Source organism: Dinoponera quadriceps, unplaced genomic scaffold (genome assembly GCF_001313825.1).
Source record: "Dinoponera quadriceps isolate SergipeBrazil2010 unplaced genomic scaffold, ASM131382v1 scaffold628, whole genome shotgun sequence".
Lineage (NCBI taxonomy): Eukaryota > Metazoa > Arthropoda > Insecta > Hymenoptera > Formicidae > Dinoponera > Dinoponera quadriceps.
The window spans coordinates 166,615-187,057 of record NW_014554836.1 but is presented as its reverse complement, the minus strand read 5'-3'; the positions used below and the strand labels follow the sequence as shown (position 1 = coordinate 187,057).

The 20,443-nt window shown below is 43.6% G+C and overlaps 1 protein-coding gene across 1 annotated transcript; it reads right to left on the bottom strand.

The window, feature by feature from the left end:
- Positions 1-343: 343 nt before the first annotated feature.
- LOC106742229 (homeobox protein HMX1) lies at positions 344-18,937 on the bottom strand. The gene is made up of 3 exons (XM_014614974.1): positions 18,142-18,937; positions 4,134-4,362; positions 344-584 (listed from the first exon to the last, which is right to left on the bottom strand). The coding sequence occupies exons 1-3, from the start codon at positions 18,935-18,937 to the stop codon at positions 344-346; spliced, it is 1,266 nt and encodes a 421-aa protein (XP_014470460.1).
- Between the last annotated feature and the right edge of the window lie 1,506 nt (positions 18,938-20,443).

Below are 20,443 nucleotides of genomic sequence, written 5' to 3'. Positions count from 1 at the left end.
AACGGTATACTTGCCAATTGGTGTAATTTCCTTAGGAAATAATTGCGCTCGGTGGTACCTGAAACGTAACCGCCACATTTGTGTGTAACAAAATTAACGTCTTTATTCAGCACAGATGTTGAATTATTGAACGATATTTCTTAACCGGCCGTGGGATGCGTCTATATCTATAACGTCGTGCGAAGAGAACCTTCGAGAGGGATCGAAATTGTTTCGCGATTTATTTTTGCACTTTAGATCGCAAAGCGAGGGGAGGCATGCATTTTTCCCGTAAGAAAGGACACACAAGGAAGATGCACGCCGAAGATTCATTCGGCGAGAGTCTCTCGAATCGTGGGTCGCTTCAGCAGATCGGTTCGGCGAGCGGCTGCGGCGGTCCATAAGGGGAAGCCCACTGGCCCACCGCCGTCAGGCCTGTCGACGTCTGTTGCCTTGTGTCTAAACTGGACACCGGCGCGCTTCCCGGATGTCCAGATATACCCGTCGTCGGATACGACACCTTGCCGAGAGCTTCGGCCTGCAGAGACAACATTAGCCGATTCGCGGCTTGCCTCTCGGCCTCCCTTTCCTCTGCTGTCTGCCGCCTGGAACAGAGCGCCCGTTGTTCCGTTACGTGTGAAGAAGTAACTTGAAATGTTTCGACGCTTCGAATCGTTCGGTTGCTTGCACTACAAACGGGATCAAGAGGCAGTAAAGGATGACAAAAATGGAATGACAGTCGTTGGGCGGAACACAAAGAGGGGAAAGAAAACGTATGTAATAAAGTTAATTCAATTCGTCACTAAACTGGAGCCACCGGGCGACGTCTGTTTTCTAGCGTTAAGTCTATTAGGGCGCCGCAAAATGGCCGACTCGTTGGTTGGTTAGGTCGATAGAGCTTGCGCGCACGACCATGCAGCAAACACGCGGTAAAGCTTGGTTTATATATCGTCACCCGTTAAAACATTCCTTTTAATCTCTGGACGTAGATTAGTCTGCTAATTAAGGTTTAAAAGTTGAATAACTTGGATAAATTTAAATCTATTACCGTCGAGAAAGATAGTTTTCTTCGAAATTATTTTTCAAAGAACAAGGATAAATATATAATAATGTCGAAATTTATCGAGATTATTTTTCTGCTCCGCCGACAAATCCTCGTGACAGGAAGAGCTAGAGAAATTGGGCGCAGTTGATTCCGACCTTTCCCGATAACGGTGGTGATTGTTATAATTTCCTAAAACTGGTTTTTCTCTGTGTATCTCCCGTGAACGTCTCTCTAAAGACCGGTGGCGCTCGTCTCGTGTCTCCTCACGAATTATGCCGCGTTCCGGCCTATCGCAGGTACCATCCCGCGTTGACCCTCTTTTTGCCTACCTTTTTGGTCACGAGTTGAGCAACGACGACTTGACTCGAACTTCCTGTAATTTTCTTCACTCAATACCTGGATATAACGAGAGAACGATTGTACCCATTGGTACCGACAACGACGATTATTCCGAAATTTACTTTCCGATTCCCAAAAGTCGTCTTTGAGCGAACAGCTTCGACCTACTTCGCCGTAATTCTCGCTGTTTATCGCTGAAAATCGATCTCGTTAACTCTCACACGTTTATCTGGACATAATCTATCCATTTATAACGTAACTTTTGTGTCAAAGCTAGAATATAAAGATACATTAGTTTCTCCCCTCCTCCTCTCTTTTCCTCTCCTTTCTGAGGAGAAGGTTGATTCGATAGTGAAATTTTCATCCAATCAGTTCGGCCGGGTTAATTATCGTGAGTGATATGTAAATCACGGGCAACATTTCGAGAATAAGTTCCAAATTAAATTACACGCACCAATTCGAAAGAGTAGAAACGGGCAAGATTTAGCGCGCGTTGACGACGCTTTTATTAGCACCGCGCAATTGAATTTCACTCACGTTCCCCCACCGCCGTGAAATCCACTGCGGCTACGCCATTGCGCCAGTGACAGGTGCACCTACGCCGCTGCAAGTAATTAACGCGGTTAGCGATTAATAATTGACGACACCGTGCCGATTACATTTTGCAGCCCCGACGCAGCCAGCCTCGCCCCATTCGCTGCGGCCGGCATATAACCATATTCTCTCGCAACCTGGGACACATTACTCTTATCTTTATACTTTGGCGCACACTTTACATGTCGGTATAGAGTTCGCCCAGTCCCATTCTGTTCGATTAATTTCATTTATCAATATTTACTTGCCTTCGCGAGTACTATTCTACACGAGCGACATCTCAGTACGATCGTTTCAAATAATAGTACAATTCTTTTCTCTCGCGGAAATTTAGACAACGTTTTCTTTAACATTTCGACCAAAAAGAGATGGGTCAGCATGTACCGAGCGTCTTTCGCTAAAAGAATGGTATAATTCGGTGCGTCATCTAAATTTTTGCAACGGAGAAACGTTGTTTCATCTTGATCCAAGTACGTTACACACGTTTTATGCAACTATTATGAGATGCTTTATATACCATTCGCTAAATTGCACCTCTTCTTTATTTCTACTTGTATAATTTTTCACGCGCGGAAAATTCACCGTCAGAACTCGACGAAGCCACTCTGGTGGTACCGCGTGATACCGATTGATTTTTTATAGTACCCGCCGCTATATTACGCGCCCTCGCGCGATACATCGTTTGCCTGCCGAATCGTGTTCGAAGCGGTTACCCGCTTGGTCCTACACACTGTAACGGATGAATGTTTAACGAGGCGAATCGGTGGGGTTGGCAGAGATCGGAACGGATTCGAACGTTTGACAGTTTAAAAGCCAAGAAGCTCTCTCTTGCGAAGGAGGAGGTTTAGAGACCGAAAGAGGTGACGCGGAGGATTGGCAGTCAAAGCAGAGGGTGGATGAGAGGCGGGGACGAGCGCGACGGCCGGGGGCCGAGAGGCTACATTATGTACGGGGACAGAGCTAAGCTGTTAGGTACCTGAATTATTGAGTCCGAGTTATCTCATCTCTGCCTACCAGTCATCTCGTTATTTTAAACGCAGCTGCTGGACCGCGTACGTTATGACGATTACACGACGATATCTTATCCGTTCAGACTTGAATCGAAGCTGACGAACGGTACTGAATATAATTCGAAATTCGTATTTTCCAAATCTAAGATTTGAACTTGAATTATTTAGCTGGAAATTTTCTCGAAAAATCCTCTTCGCTCTCGAAATAACGCGGAGAGGACGCACAACGTCTGAATAAAATTGATCGATGGAAGACGAGGGTGATATATATTTCCGACTCCTATTTCTCATAGTACGTCACTACAACGTCGGGAAAGAAAAAGTTTGTCGTGCGCGCGGTGACGCGTTATTGATCGCGCACATGATTACCCTGTCGTGCGTGTATCTTTAATTAAAAATGATGTACTTGTCACTCCGGCGTGAAGTTAACTCGTCGTAACGTTCTAGAGACAAATGTATCTGTCACAGCGATAACATTTCCAAGCATATTGCGAGATAGATAACGCGTGTCGTCGGATTCCAAATTGAATTTTCTCTCTGCTCTTTTTCGCGACGACGAGAAGGTGGACAATTTTAATACATTTTTCCAAAATCACACGGATATAATCGAGAATTGAATAGTCCGCCGTACGAGAAATAGGCTTACTGTGTGTGCAAAAATTAACCTCCGAAAAGCGGAGGGGCTGCTCGTTCCTGAACCATCATCCCAAGCGAGTTTATCTCTTTATCATGACGCTTCGTAGAACGAATCCAAGGACTTCTCCACATAACGTGACGACGATTTTAAAAACGCCGAGGAACGTAAAGTGGAACGGAGAAGAGGAATGGTGAGGACGCTCCTTCGAGAATGTCGTCGCCAGAGTCCGTCTCGCCGCCGTCGAGACGCCCCCGATACCGCGGAGAACGAGCCCCCCTTTTATCTAAATGACGTGTTTTCGTCCTTTCTTATCTTGAAGAGACTCCAATACATTTGACTGCCAATGCGTTTACGGATATACGCGTCAGCCTGCGACTAACCCGCTATTAACATTCCGTTGCCTTCCCTTCCTTCGAGAAATTAGTTGCTCTCGAGAGGAAACAACGATTCCCGTCGTCGTCTCTTATAAATGCTACCACTGTTTATTGACGCCGCGATGTATAATATACATACAAGGATGGATTCTCACCTCCATTTCGTCCGCCTATTTTGAAACCAAGTCTTCACCTGAGCGTCCGTCATCTTCAGCGACTTCGCCAACGCCGCTCGTTCGGCGGAGGCCAGGTATTTCTGTTTGTGGAAGCGCTTTTCCAACTCCGCGATTTGCAGCCTCGTGAAGCTTGTTCTCGGTTTCTTCCTCTTCGGTGGCGTCCGGTTCTGATAAGGATGACCGATTCTCCTCGGAAATGCTCCAGCCACTGCGTCACAAAAAGAAAAAGGAACACTGATGAACGACGTATCTGACACTTTCCGTTCGCCGCATACCACGGTATCGCTTAAAGTACGCATTCCTAAGGTAAGAGTGTTTCAATTCAATAAGCACTCTTGAAGAAAACCGTGAGACACGATAAACTGTGCTTTGTACATTACTGGAAGCTTTACATGGAACGAACTTTTGTTTCACCTTATTTCGCGCGTGTCGATTGTTCAATACCGAAATCTCTAAAGGATATTCAATTTGATCGATCTTTCATGTATCGTTAATGCTATAATCGCGCAATATCTCGTAATTTGTATGTCATTTATATTCTCGCTCGACATCCTTCGTTGTCCCGCCTTCTAAACGACGGCTCGATAGGCGGCTATTAGAGTCATAATAGCGCGCAAGTAACACATTGATTTGCATACGTAACGAGAAAGTACATTGATATTATCAAGTTCAAGCGAGAGCAATAAGAGAGCCGGCCGCTAGATACGCAACCTGTGTAGCGAGTAAATATCGCAAAGGCAAACCGCCGCCCTCTCGTGTGTGACGGTTCCGCTAATGGATTAACCCTTTGCGGTCTAGCGACAACAAATCGCGCTTGTAACCGTACATGGGATTTCATCCGCGATTGTTGCGTATCTTTCATTTATTCGACCGGATAATCTCTTCTCTCATGAAACGCAAAGTCGTATCGTTTGCAAATCAATTTCAAAAGCGTAATAGTCTTATTAGCGTAATCTAACGCGAATCTTTGTTCGAACAATTTTGCGATGGAAAGATATTACAATAATGATCCGCATTTCCAACCTTTGATTTACTGTTAAATAACGCGAGTAATACGTTTGAGAGACCCTCTTATTACTCCTTGCATGATTGAAGGATCGCGTGCATTTGAGCGATGTTTATACGAACGTACGTTGGCTTCCATAGAGACAAAGCTTTTATGTGGAAAAATGCATAAAAAGGGCAGAAGAGACACGCGAATGCCAAATCTATACGTATTTTCACTGTTATTCGTCGCAACAAGATGTATGTGAAGAAGATAGGCCCGTTGGTTGATCGTCTCTTCGTACAGAAGAAAATCAGGAATACAAGGAAATTTTCTTGATTCACTACGAACGCGATACGTAGAGTATTTCGGCTCAAAGTGAGATTGGGTCGAGTAACTCTTCGTCTCGTCGACCATCAGTCGGAGCTCTCTCCCGCGCAATTTGCTGGAAACCGAGGAATCATCGTTAAAGGGTAAAAGGGCCATCGCGGAGCGGATATTATCCCATTACGCACCCCCTTTTTCCCATCCCAAACGCCCGTCCTTTATCGCTTCACCTCGCGTCCAGAAATAGATCCGCGGTAATAGCGAGCGATCCAAATAATAATCGTATTACGCGTTCATTTGCAATTCCTTATCCATAAACGTCAAAATGTGTATCGAGTGAATATCTTGTGCCGAAAATACTCGTAATTAACAAGTGATTGCAGCGGTATACACGACAATGCTTAAATAATATTAGCCTGCGCTAATAATCCCGATTTGATTCCTCACAATTGCTTGGCAAAGACGCGTCACTATGGGACAGTAATCGCGAGCATCGTGAAAGGACGTTTGTGGTCTTCGACCAAATTTCTCTTACATTCTTATTGCGTTTTCGCACCTGAGAGAGACGCGTTCTTGCATCATCGCGTTGTACTTATTAGGACGCGTAACGTAGCTATTATACTTCGTTATATTGTCGCGGCATACTAGACCGCGTGCTTTCTTTCTCTCTCTCTCTCTCTCTCTCTCGTAATTACCTTCGCGGAATGCTCACAAGGACCTGCAATATTCATGATCGAAATTTCATCACAAAGTACAATAAACGCATAAAATTATCGTAAATTAATGTTAATATGTCGAATGTGTGTCGATAGCAAGGCAAATTAATTGATGTTGTGACAATCTTTGACGATCAAACTGTGACCAGAGCTTCTGATACCCAGAAAGAGAAAAGGTGATCGCCTTTCTCTCTCTCTCTCTCTCTCTTCGTAAGACCAATTAGGGTTTGGGTTACCAGCCATAACTCAGCGTTCCACGATAACGTTCTTGATTTCTGTTAATTAACTGCGCTCAAGACGTCGCTTATTTCCCAATCTGATATTCAAACGTAGATGTGAGCACAATTAGCTCACACATTGTGGCGAAACAGACAGCTCATCATATTCAGAAGTAATTTGAAGGGTTGAATAAATTAAAGCAGCCTAATCACTTTTAATTTAATTGGAGACAAATTTAAAGATTTTTTTCTACAATTTTCTGCTCCAACTCTTAAAAATTGTCATGTACATTTGTCCGTATAAAATTAGCTCGCGCTCGATCGGGCTTTCGTGTCTAGAAAATATGGTTGTCGTACGGTAGCTTGGCTGCCATCGTTAATGTCGCTAGCGTGTTTAACAACAGTTTAGTCGGCGCAATGTGTCGGATGGTTAAAGCGACTTCGACATTGTGGAAGAGGTCGTTACCACGCGCCATTTCGGTCAGGATACTTCGGCTGCGAATCTTTGTGGTCGCGAAGCGTTTAACTCCAACAAACCTCGACGCACGAGAATCACTATCGTAGACATATTTCAAAAAGATATTTCTTGCAAACAAACCAGCTGATATCTGCAAGAAAGGAAACTAATGTTGCGTTTCTTCAATTATAATAATCATGGAATTTGTAAATATTTCAAGATAACATATATATTATATTATTTACTAATGATTTACTTAATAACGGAAAAATAAAATTTACGATTAGGGAAGTTTTAGCTTTTAAGGGCTAAACGTATCTTCAGCAATGTAACAGAAATACTCAGAGTCGGTGATGAAGATTCATCTCGCCGAGTTGGAACACAAGTACAGAGGGGGTTTGTTCGCCGCAAAAGACCACGGTAAGGGCATGCTTGTGGAATGATCGTAAAAACAACATGGCCGCATGTCGTCGCCTCAAAATGGTCGACGTAAATAAACGGTCCAGCGCGTACACACAGTGTCGTCTTAAGCAAAAGCTGTCGACTATTTTCTACTCTGGTCAAAACTTACAACTCTCTATAGCGAAAGGTTCTAATATACTATGTATATACTTACGTAAATACATTTTCTATAATAAATTCCAAATAAATCAGGGTAATAATTAGCTTTTTCGTTCTTCCGACGTATCGATCTTGGTTGCGGACATCTCATTATTAGTTCCATTTAGATGGGAACGCTTTCTCATCGCAATAACCACTTCAACAACCCTTTAAGTTCTTTCAAACTGCTATTCATATTTTAATCCTCCAACGATAAGGTGAGATCAAATTGACCCTACGGTTTCGTTTATTTTACAGCATGCTATTTTTCTTCTTAAAGAATATTCCGTGTTATTATTTACTTCTTTTACCCATTTCGTACATTGATTACGTGAAAAATGAACAAAGCATGGATCCAATCCCACTTTCTTGGTTACATTGAAAAACCACCTTGCCGTTAGAGGATTAAGAAGGTTCAAAAGCGCATAGGTTTAGTACAATGTCCGCGCACAACAAGAAGCAGGGCGCGAAATTTAGAAAGAAACCGCGCGAATCTTCTCTCTCAGCTATTCAACGATCGCGGTTATGCCGGCGGTTGTCGTCGTCAAGGAATTCACTGCGCAGAAAACAATTTACTTTGAAGGCCACAAACTCCATTATCAGGTGGAACGTGCTCAAAGTAATGACTTTCTCTAGCAGAGTGTGCGCAGCGCTAGTTGGCAATGTTGCGTCACCAGATGATTCTAGCCTGACTCGTTCTCTCTCGGCCGAAGGGGAAGAATCGTCGCATCGCTTCAAAGGTTACGTTTCAAGCTCAGTAGGTCATCGAGGACGAAACCGCCATCGTGGAAAGTCGTTGACCTTGATTTTTTACTTTTCCACCTCGATCTTTATTCATATCAACGTTCAATTATACGGAAAAAAAATCGATTTATACATTATAATAAAGTATTTGTCAACATTTTTAGCCCGATCATTTACAACTCAGAATTGTCTCATTATTTCGAGTACTCTTAGTGGAAACACACCGTGTTCGAGTCGCTAACTCAAAGTAATATTGTACCACATTATTCGTCTCTGAAAGCGATTTAAATGTTGCGCAATACTATTTGTAACTAAATCTTTGCTAGAAAATAAATATTAAAAAAATTGCTCACCTCGCATCATCTCAGATTCATGGACTTATTTAGGAAATAAGTTAGTAACGCGTTTGGTAATAACCAAACAATTGAATCGACATGGGCAGGCAGACAGTTAAATGGTACTAAATGGATTCGTAGAAAGCATATTTCTTTCTATAAAATTATGCTCTCCAGCCCGCTACTTTTCGCTTCTAATTTCGTCATCTTAGACACGCTTTCCGTATGCTCCGTATATTCGGCGCAACCTCGAAACGGCAGTTTAGTCTCTGCTTAATGCCTTTTGGCATCCTTCCTCTTCCTTATCCTCTTTTGCGGCTGAGAGAGATTGATCAATCACTATACCAAATTGTTGTTTTTAACGAAAAACATAACAAAGGGAAAGACCAATGGTCCTTTGGCCTTTCACCTCGCCAAAGGGTCGCCAAAAATTATGAAACCTTATCTCCCTATTATTGAGTTAATAGCACTATCGAAGAATAATATATGTTTACAATTCGTGGAAGAATGTCATGGACATTTTCGCGAATTATCATATTATTTCATGATTTGTCGTACAAGGACAGGTGGAGTGAACTATAATACTTTACATCCGACTTAAAATTGCTCATCTTTTCCGTAATTAAAGTATTTCGAGGAATCGCGACGGAGCGTTATACTCGTACGTAGGTATATTAGATACGGACTTGCAAGGATAACTGCGCTCTACGCTGTTACTGTAATGGAAGTTGGGTGGTGCTTTGTTAGTACTTAACTAGGGAAATGAAAACTAAACGTTTCCAGGAATGTGAAGCCGATGCAGTTCCAATCGAGAAAATTGCTCAAGCGTAGTCGTGAGGAAAGCGGGAGTGTTACAGTCTTTAAATTTTACTTCGACTCTCTTCCGAGAAAATTAAAGAAATGGATTTCGAGGAAAGAAAAATCATAAAAGGCGTATCTTGTTTTCTGCCGATTGTCTAATCGTAAAGTTAACGAAAAAACGATCGACCCCGATGGGTTTTTCATTTCGCGTAACAACCCGCATTTAGCAACTAGAATACTGTTACTATAAAAATAAGTAGTTTTTACATTCAGGTACTCAAATATCTATCCGGTACTTAAATTCACCGGTACATGACTGGGTGCTCTGATAACCGAAAATTAGAGTCCGAAATTGCGCCTAATATTCAGGTAATCATCCATCTGTTCATCAGTTATTGATTTCCGTAGCAGCTGATTTCCCATCAGCTGATTTCGCCTTTGGTTTCTCGGAGGTACAATATGCATTAATCACGGTAACCCAGTACCGTAAAATACTCAAGTATCCCTGAACATTATATATTAGCAGCATCTCAATACAATTGGTTTAACAAAATGAGCAGCAAGTTTTAATTAAATCTAATCGTTCGTTATGACTAATATTTATATGCAGTATACTACGTGATAATTAATTATTATATACTTTTTACTAATAATCTTCCACGTGACTTATTTCACCTCTATACGAGCTCATCCATTCTATTTGATAACGTTAGTAAGGTACTTGGATATTTAATTGAACCTATCATTACGCAACATTGAAAACACGAACGGTCGAGGCGGGACATTTCTCGCATCTAAGTCGATCGAGAGAGGGAAATGTGAGAGTGGCGAGCAGCGATCATTTCTCAAACTTCATAACTCGATATAGACCCTCGCGACCTGGGCGCTGTCTTGTGGGTGGAAGAAGAGGGGAAGCAGCGGTGCCTTACATTATCGATATTACGAGGCGTCGATAAAAAATCGCATAAAATTAAGCAAGTTCGCACGTGTTCACGATAAAATTCAATACCTTTAGCCTAGTGGGTTCTCACGACAGTGGTTCTCATGGTCTCGCTTTTCCACGACTAACGAGCGTTTAATCGCAAATATCTTTAGAGCGTCGTTACGAGGTTTAACTGCTACAGAGCATCTCTTAAACCTATCGACGCAAAGTTAATTTCTGCAACTCCTTTTCTTTAAGCCACGCGTGATAAAAGTCCCTTTGTTGGGACTTAAAATTTGGTCTAGACTTCACATTTATCACATTTATCTTGCTAACAACAATTATCCTTCTTATTTGTTATCTCCTTACGCGAAGAACTGGCTTCGTTCTCACTGGCGCTTCAAATAAGGCCGAATTCGCTGCATTATTCAATGTTACCCTCCGAACGGTCCATCGTATATATTCTAAACGTATCGTAAACCGCAACATATACGTTCCCTTGCGCCCACTCGTTCATAAAAGCACGCTTTTCATACATTATCATCGATTAAACATTTAATCTGAATATTTGTTAATATCCTACGCTACTGCTACGCTATAAGGTAAGATAGTTAATATCTCCTCTCGTTGTGTTAAAATAAGGACGAGAAAAGCACAGGCGATAGATAAAAAGCATCGTCTTAAATGAACGCGGTCATTCTAGGTCTGTGCTATCATAGCGACTCGAGGAGACTCGTCCGGTGGCAGTCAGTCATCCATACGTTATGACGAGAAAGCGCGGCGCGATCAAGGTCTAGCGAAATTTGGCCTGACGTCCGTGCCGAAGACCCGCCGCCCCGGCAAATCCCGCCGATTTCTCCGGGGACCGGAAAAAAATCGCGAATGATATGCTGGAAACCGTTCCAAACGCGTGATAAAATATCGTCATCGCGCCAGCTCCGCGTTTTTTCGACGTGCGACGCCACGCCGGTCAAAAGATTCGCCGCCCGTGTTTTTCCATAGTCTCGGGGGGATATTCGATCGGTGTGAGAGATAGGGGGATTCGACCGATTTCTCATACAACACTCATTTCCGACGTGATCGGTCGATTGACGAGAATATCACGCGCAATTTGCTCAGGCTATTTCATAATCGCGGAAATAATCGCGACAAGAGCGTGACGAAATCCTCGCGGTGAGAAAAAGTTGACGTAATTAAAGTTATATCACGTTGATAATACAACTCTGTGCCGCGCCATTGTTCACCGCGTGTACAGGGTGATGATGGACGAGCGAGCCTGACCTTACGGGGGCTGCCAAGCTCGCCCAGTGAAATCCCTAACTTAACGTTAACTCGATCAGTCAACGCCCACCGTGGCCCGCAACGCCGCGTTGCTCGGGCTCTAATCTGCCTCCAGATTAATTACTACGTAATGCCAGTCTGAATAATTATCGTTTCTACGGAAACCCACCCCTGATGGATTCGCATGCGTGAGTGCTTGCGGCATTTCTCTTCCTCCTCATTCCTTCAGCATAAACATCTCTACGTACACACCTATTTAGCTCGGACTAGCTCGCTGAGTGAGCGAGCGAATGAATGAATGAATGAGCAAATGTTTTACGTTATGTTACGTGACGTGATTGTTCCTATCGGTGTAAACCGGACTACTTTCGTGTCTGTCTCTTGCTTAAATTCACTATCTAACCGGTATATATTTATCCAAGATAAGTAGTATCGGATAATATTGCGAGCAATCTATCGGTTGATTTTGCATCAACTGATTTTGCGTCTCTATATGCACTAATTATTGCACTCCAGGTAAGATAATTGTGTGGCTGTGAGAAGTATCCGCAAGATTCGAATCTTCTGGTGCTTGGATGCATTGACACTACGTACAGGTCAATTGCCTCTCAATTGCATTTCCGCCCGGCGATCCGAAAAATGAAATGCGCTAGTCTAGCGCTAATAACACGGCGTAACCAGAGCTGCGAGTGCAAATTACACACGCCGCGAATACCGAGAAACGTTTTCCCGCGCTTCGCCTTGCCGGCCTCGCTTCGCTTTATCTCGGTCGTTCATGGGATATTGGCGCAAGAAATTTCACAAATACGGCCAACCATCGTAAGGCATCGTGCGAAAAATTGTGGGATTATACACATCAAAGTTATAGGGGACATCTTGTAAATTGCGAGAAGCGTGTGTGAAACATGTGTAGCTTTGGTAAACTTCGGTTCCAACCACAAGTTCGGAGTACGTTAATATTCATCTTACACCTTCAATCGCGCCTCTTCGTTATTCTCGCTTGGATTTCTGTCTCACGATGTTGTAACGGAAAGCAGTACTTCTCAGGTTATACGACCTTGAACCCGCTGTATTTCGATATCCTACCCTTAAATTCGGTAGCTGAAAGGACACCGTAATTCGACGTATCCCACCGCGCTACCGTTTGCGGCCGCCGAATTAGCAAATCAAAGCAAAACGACTGGTTAAGTCGTGCCACAGGTGCCTACCCCGTAATTTCTGATATTTCATTCAAACGAGGAAAACTCGTACGAGTGGTTTGGCCACGGGCCATACCGAAATAATACAAATTGTGGGTTACATTTAACCATTCGTATAGACTAACGCGCGTGGAGATACGTACGTATACACTTGGACAATTTCATTGGCGGCGGAGGTAGCGGCGCCAGCCACAGCGGATTCTGGTTTTTTCAGCTTTCGGTCACGCGATGCCTTTTTTCTCTGTTCCCGGTACCCGGTTATCTTTGGGCCCGAGGCGTTCCACCGCATCGGCACACACACCGTTCTGTTTCCGTACCTTTTCTTCGTGCTGCTGCCCGTAAATAAGTTCACTTGGAAAGCTCGTCTTTCCCTCGATAACGCCTTCCACTGCGAGATCCAGATGGATTCGAACCCCTTCGTGGCTAATCGATTCACGAAAATTGCGTTTCAGTTGCTTTGTATCACTCGCCGATTCAAACTCGAAATAATATATAGCCTTATACAGAATAAGATTGGCGGTGCTAGCAACGATAGGATGATTTCTCGCGCAAATGTAAGTCAAATATGAGTGAGGCTATTGTCGCAGGAAATTTATTCAAATTATCGTTTCGTCTACGAATATTTTGTTATCACGCTGTTTCGAATATATTCACAACGCTACGCGAAAATCATAGTGTTGAGCAAACAATTGCGATATTTCGCATTTTGAGATCAAATCTTGAATTGTTAGGAAATTATTCGAGAGATATGTTCCAGATCTTTTGTCTGAGCTCTAGAATTTAGGTACGCACTCGTTGTGTTCTCGACAGAAATGACGAATCATTTAGCTTTCGTGCAACGTTGCTCCCATATGTCGTAACCGCCGTTTCCCAGAAGGGCGCAAATCAGAGGAGTAATATGCGGACGTAAAAGTGCGAAGGCCTAATTATTATTGAATGCCTCCGCGAGAGGAGCGTACATTGTAGAAAATTACTGTTGCGGCTCAATAACGTTCTCGGGGCCTCCAGACTCTCGTCCCGGCGCATCGCCCGAGGATCATTGGACCCGTTCTTCGCCGCGTGTTGCGTGGTACAATTGAAACAGTTCAATTAGAAACCGGTCGGTCCAAGTGCCGAGAGCTAAACAATTGTAGAGACGAAAACAATAGTCGGAACTGCTGGCGCGCAAAGACGAGCTGGTGTCATTGTAAAACTATCCAATCATTCGACTTTATTATTCCTAGAAGCCGCACACGAGCGGAGGAAAAAAAGAAAGCAACATGATGACCGAAAGAACGAAATTGCCAAAAAAGAGGCAGAAAAATCGATAACGAGAAAATAAGATAACGAATAATGAATATATATATTGTTCCTCGGAGAAAATGTGTGAAAATTATAATTTTTTTTACGCTTCTGACATTTAAATCCAGTTTTAACAAGACTCCTCAATACCGATCTATTTTCGATTTAATTGATTTCCAGTCAATAAAGTGTCGACTTACCGGGAATAGAAATAAATTCCTTCGAAATAACCCTGTTTCTGAAGGAGTCCCGATATGTCACGGTTAGTATCCAGAAATTGATTGACGATATAAAACAATTGTAGAATAAAATAGTCTTTTGCAAATGTTGGAGAAATCATTGAAAATATGTGTTTAACATTTCTCTCTCCCTTCACGATTCTTGTCTAGTTATTGTAATTTTCAAAATGCGTTCTCCTACCGCGACGAGAAACATTGAAAAGTGTGTTGGTCGCGAGTTTCGAAGCATTCGTAGAATCGTTCGAGCCCACTTTTAACGACGAGCGCATTCTACCAGTCGCATTGGCGTAGCATCGCATACTGTTCCCTTTTTTATGAGAGAGAGAGAGAGAGAGAGAGCAGTTTTTTTTTTCTAGAGATCAACAATGTGCAAAGCCGATATCAATAAATACTTTTTGACAACACTGTATATATCAACTACATTCTTTCTTCGCATCTTGTATACATATATTATCCAAGACAATAAAACTTGAAATGGACATTTGGACGAAGAGGAAGTAGATTTGATCCTTATGTGGATTTCTGGCAACAGGATCTCCTACAACTCCACTTCGCTACGCTATTGACTGAAATGAGTCAGAATGTTTTGGCTTATGATCAGAGCGAGACCATTGTGCCGGAATCGGCAAAATTGTTTCTCTGAACATAAACTGTAGCCTAGTTTCGTGTAGCAGTTACACCCGAATTTTATAGCGTTAGTTTTGTAACACCTAATTGATTGGAAAGCTTTCCAGCAAATCCCCTGTCTGTTTCGCACGCTGAGTTAAAACTATCCAAATAATCGATGCCGCGAAAAACGTTAATGTTACACATACGATAATGATGAAAATAATAACGACAATTTTTTTAATGCAATATTCTACGTGCAATATGTGAAAAAGGAATTTAAATTCAAAGTATTTTTCTACAATTTTTATAATGTGATAACACTGTGAGAGTCTTTTTAATACTGTGTTTTGTAACACATCGAAATTATAAACACAACGTTCAAAATAATGACCATAAGTAAAAAGTGTGGTCATTACTGTAATTTATTTATAAATTCCAGCGCAGAAAGAATGCTACGAAAGCGTGTGAATCGATTAATTTTTCTCTCAGCTACGATATCGTGTCGTATAACGTGTAATTCTTGGTTCAAGCGATTTAAAGAGGGTGATTTTTATCTCGTTGACCGACAGGTTACTCTGAAAAGTGTGAAAGTAATGGTATAAAATGAAAGGAATGAATATGCGGGCGAGACAAAAATAATTATACACGAAATGGACTCGTCTTCATAATGCGGTAGCGTCGTTTCCGGTTGAGTCGGTGCCCTCGGCTCTAATCGAGCATACCGTTTGTCACATCGGTGTCAAAGATGGCAGGTGGTAGCGTTATATAATCGGAACAAAAGAGATAAAAAACAAGTAACGTTGGTTACCACCCAAGCTCGTCAAGCAGAACGCGTCGCCACGCTTTTATATATTTCACGGGAATATAAATCACTGTCGGATAGTGCGATCGATACGACTAATGCCGACCGATCCAATTGCCGTGATATGCTAAATAAATAGCAGCAAACAGAAAATTTGCATTTTCGCCTCGTTCGTTCGTCCGACACGCTTGGTAAAAATATCTTTTAATTATGAAGAAGTAAATGTCATATTAATTACAATACTTCACGCGTCTTTTTTCCCCCGGAAAGAGCAATTATAGGGAAATTAATTTCCTCGCGTTACATTACATTACATCCGTCGCGTGTTTTCTTTCCAACCTTCTTTGTAACCTTTCGAGGTGCAACTTTAGAACGTCCGCAGCTCCTCGATAATAATAATTAACGGATATATTATTAGACAACGTCTTAAAATCGAAATTTTAAATATTACATCAGCTGGTCTATCCACAATGAAGAGAAGATGCATGACATTCTTTGCATCTTATCATACATTGGAATCGACACTTGCCGCGCGGAATAATGTTACGTGGAAACGGCTGGTCATTTTAACGATTACTTTGTTTCATTGCGCTATAGCGTGTCGGCGCTCTTCTCTTTGGGGCATCAAGCGTACTTCGAACAAAATAATCGCAAGGAGTAATATTGCTCGTACGCATAAATACATTTCACTCACGCCACGCGAGTAATAGCTGGTTTCATTACCCGCACGAAAAAGTCTTCGGGAATGCAGCAGTACGCGGACGCTAATTATGTATTTTGCACGTACCTGTATCTTAACGTCTTGCCTTTACGTCCTTTTTCCCGCGTGCAATGATGACCGCGCCCCGTAATGATCCCTCGCAACATTTCCCGTACCTGTATTTCTCCCGATTAAAGCAATTTAAAATTATACCTTCCACAGAGAGACAGATATGGTGTCCAAATTGCTTTTATAAATGATCTCGAGAAAATATAAGCCGCATCGGCTAACCGAGGGAATATTTTGGGAACGAGGAAAAACGAATTTAAAAGAACAAATCGTATTCGATTCACTCGATTTTATGACGCGTTCAACTCGAAAATGCAGTAATTAGAAATTTAGCAAATTTTCAGATATATTTGACGTGCAGTGTAGATTTTTAATGAAGATAGAGAGAGAGAGAGAGAGAGAGACACACACTGTGCTTCTAAGAGAACAAAAAGGGTTATCGGCGGAGCTGGCGAGCTAATGTAACGTGACGACTTCGACTTGTCCGCACACCATTAAAGTGTCACTCGCCGTCTTCGACGATTTCGTACGTGCAGGTCTGATCGCGCGACGACGGCGCGAGTGAATAATTCGCTCCTAATACATTATTGATAATCCTCTACTATATACGGTTAGCAGCGGCGTTGCAGTAGTCGCAAAGCTCGGTAATGATGACATCAAGACAGAAACCCACGTCTAGTGACGAGCTGAAGGCACATCGCGGATGTGTGACATAAATCCCGACTCGTCCCAATTATTGGGAACACGGAACCGGAAATTCGTCAAGGAATTCGTCTTGAGGAATATCACGAAAGTTTTCAACGCGCGTTCAACATAATCTCCGTCACAATAACCACGTGTAATTCTCCCCCTATGGAATTTATTGTTTATCTATCGATTTTATTCAAGAAAGAAGCATCGAACAGTTTTACGTTAATGCGCGTGTTAAAATAATACTTGAACTCTAGCAGTCTAATTACTGCGGCGTTCAAACTATTCTGGCGCACACGAAACTTTGAGGAAAAAAATTAGCCGAAAATCAATAACAGATAGATGGTTTTTGGTTCCCGTGATTTTTGATTGCCAGTATTCGGGTAGTAGACCGAATTTGAATAGATAAAACTGGAAACTACCCTATTTATACCGATATCTTTTGTCTCCTATCTGACAAGGCTACTTTGTCGAATAATTATCAAAGAATTTTCAAGACAGATATTTCAACACTCATGCGTTACCATTATCTACGACGTTGTCATCCAAAGATGTACCCGACATCGTGCCTCTCGTCGACGCTCGCTTTATATTTCGTCACCCGATTCGCGCCGCTCGGTCGTCGCTCCAATCTTCGCCGGTATAACGTGGAATTAATAATATCTGACAATCTCTCTGGCTAATTGCATGAATCATCTGTTCCTCCTGCATCGTGTTAGCGTTAAGTAGCATGCGGAGACACGTATAATCGTCTTACATGTACTTTTCATGTACGATTGTTATCTCGGAGAAATATTCTAGTAATGATTTGCGAGAGAGAAATGAATGTTTCAGCAAACTTCTTTCTTTCCTTTCGCAAGCTATCGAAACTGTGTGCATATACGCTTTCGTTAGATATCGGGCTTATTTTGGTTCATTTTCCAAAAACGATCCAGTTGATAATCAATAAAGACATTGCTCCGTCAAGTTAACCCTAACTTGAATCGACGAAGGTTGGGCGCGAGATACCTACCTGCTAGTCTGTCCTTGAGATGCGGATGCGCTTGGAGAGGATGAGCGGCGAGGTTCGCCAGGAGACTCGCCCTGTGAAGGCCGGCCGCCGCCGCCTGCTGCTGCTGCTGGCTGTGTTGAAGAGCTTGCAGGCTCCAGGGTGCGGACATGAGCGCAGCCTGTGTCAAGGCACTGCCGGTGGGCGCGCCATTCGGTGGTGGTCTGTGAGCCGGTACCCGTATGACGCCACCGCCGGTGTAGATGAGACCAGCGGTGGTACCGGTAGGGAAGAGTCTGAAGGGGGCGAGAAGATCCGCCGCTGCCGCTGCCGCCGCCGCCGCCGTCGCCGAGGCACAGTGAACGGACGACGAAGAGGAGGAGTTGGCACGCTGCGTGTCGGGTGTACTGCCGCCGGTGTCGTCGTCGTCCCTCTCCGACAGCTTCTCCTCGACGTCTCCCCAGGACCGCCTGCCGTCGTCCGCGACACCGCTCGTCCGGTTGTTGTTGCCTTCCTCCCACGGCCACTTTCTCTCTCTGTCGCTGTCCGGCTCTTCCGAAGGCGATGGGCTTTTCAGACTCTGAACGCCGCTCTCGCCCAGCAAACGGCTTATGCTGAACGGATGGCTGCGCGGGGAAGAATCGTTCGTCCTCGTGGTTTGGCTGGGAGGTGGCGAAGTGGAGCACTCGGAGGTCTCCTGAGACACGTGGTGGCGGTCACCGCCATCGTGGCTCGTGTAATTCCGCGGACTGCAACTCTGCGAGTCGGAGTCGTCCACGTTGATCTCCTCCGTCGCGTCCACGTCGCTGTGCTCCGACATGATGATGCACCTTTTCCTCGCAAGCTGCTCGATGTGCTTCAGACAGCGGATATCCTTACTGATGATTCGCAATGCGACATTGCGAGTGGAACATTGATGCGGTATGTCTTGAACCAGGTTGCGCTTTGACGAATTCACGCTCAATACTGCGAGTGTCTTGATTCGTTACACCGACTCGATTCCGACTATCATACCGACCGCCTCATGAATTTTCCGCTGAACGGCGGCCATTTTGTTCCTATGTGCGTACACCACGACTGGTATCATTTTTATCTCGGATCGTACCAAATATCCATTTTTCTACAGTGTATCTTACGAATTCACACCGCGCAATCTGGACGCTAATTCTATCACTTTCATTCATCGGTTCTCAGTCAGTCATTGTTTTCCTATTTTTTTTTTTTTCTTTTTAGCATAGAAACATCAATCCTGTCTCTATTATTATATGTAAATTTCGTCAAACAAATTTGGTCTTCAGCCAATGAAACTCTCGAAGAATCCACGATCCTTGATTTTTCTTTCACGGGGCACGTTCGGCCGCTGAACAAACAAACGGTCCTGTTGTCATCTTGAACAAAAACAAAAAGTATCTCCGCTCTTTTCCAACGCAGGTGACCACTTCACTCTGATTGTTTTAAACTTCCATGGAAAAGAATCCTTCGGTCTTCGAGGAAATCTCTTATGAATTCCGATCGCACTATTGTTCACAGTCTCAGCTGGAGCCTAAAACTACGGATTCTTGACGACACTGGGAGCAGAAACGCGCGCACGAAATAGGGAAATTCCGCACCTCATGCAAAACGTAACAGGTTGCCCACGCGATCGCACCAATTCCACCAGTCTTCAAAAATCAATTCCCGAGGAAATCATTCGTAGATAAACCGCGTTCTCTGGTTCGGCGAAACTCCAAGTTTCACCGACTAACTAATCTGAGCACCAGCAGCGAGTGCGTGAATCGGTCGCGTCGAGAAAGACGGCGGGGACGTGTATGAAAGTATCGGGCGAAGAAACCAGGTGGTTCATCCCTACCTAACTACTCAACGCGGTACAGCGCGGCGCGTCGCGATGAGAACCAGCGATTCACATTGAGTCTAGACGCCCTCAAAACCTGCCCACCGTTCTCCGTTCGACCAATCCGACCGAGGCGTTATACGCCCACGAGCGCGCGCATTGGTCCGCCTGTTAAATTGATACCTATTTAACATTTGAGCAGAATGTTGCAGCCGCGATCGCTCGCTTTTTCCCCTGTATTATTTATCGCTCGATCGTCGTTGTGCCTCCTTTTTCCACCTCCTCTTCTCCTCTCTCTCTCTCTCTCTCTCTCCGTTACTTCTTTCTTTGCATCGTTTCTTCTTCTGGCTATCCTTATATAGTTCTTTCTTGTCTTTCTCCCCCTCTCCTCTCTATCTCTCTTCCTCTTTCTTATTCTCTTCGACGCCGATTCGCATCGTCGTCGCGTCGCGCCGCATTGAGCCAAGGAAGCGACGAGACTTAATTACGAAGAAT

What these genes read in the sequence shown, in the direction of transcription:
- LOC106742229 (XM_014614974.1), bottom strand. Translation starts at nt 18,937, where the DNA reads ATGTCGGAGCACAGCGACGTGGACGCGACGGAGGAGATCAACGTGGAC. An exon ending in TCTCAAGGACAGACTAGCAG is followed by an intron (nt 4,363 to 18,141) that starts GTAGGTATCTCG and finishes TTTGTGACGCAG; the next exon opens with TGGCTGGAGCATTTCCGAGG. An exon ending in AATAGGCGGACGAAATGGAG is followed by an intron (nt 585 to 4,133) that starts GTGAGAATCCAT and finishes GCTCTGTTCCAG; the next exon opens with GCGGCAGACAGCAGAGGAAA.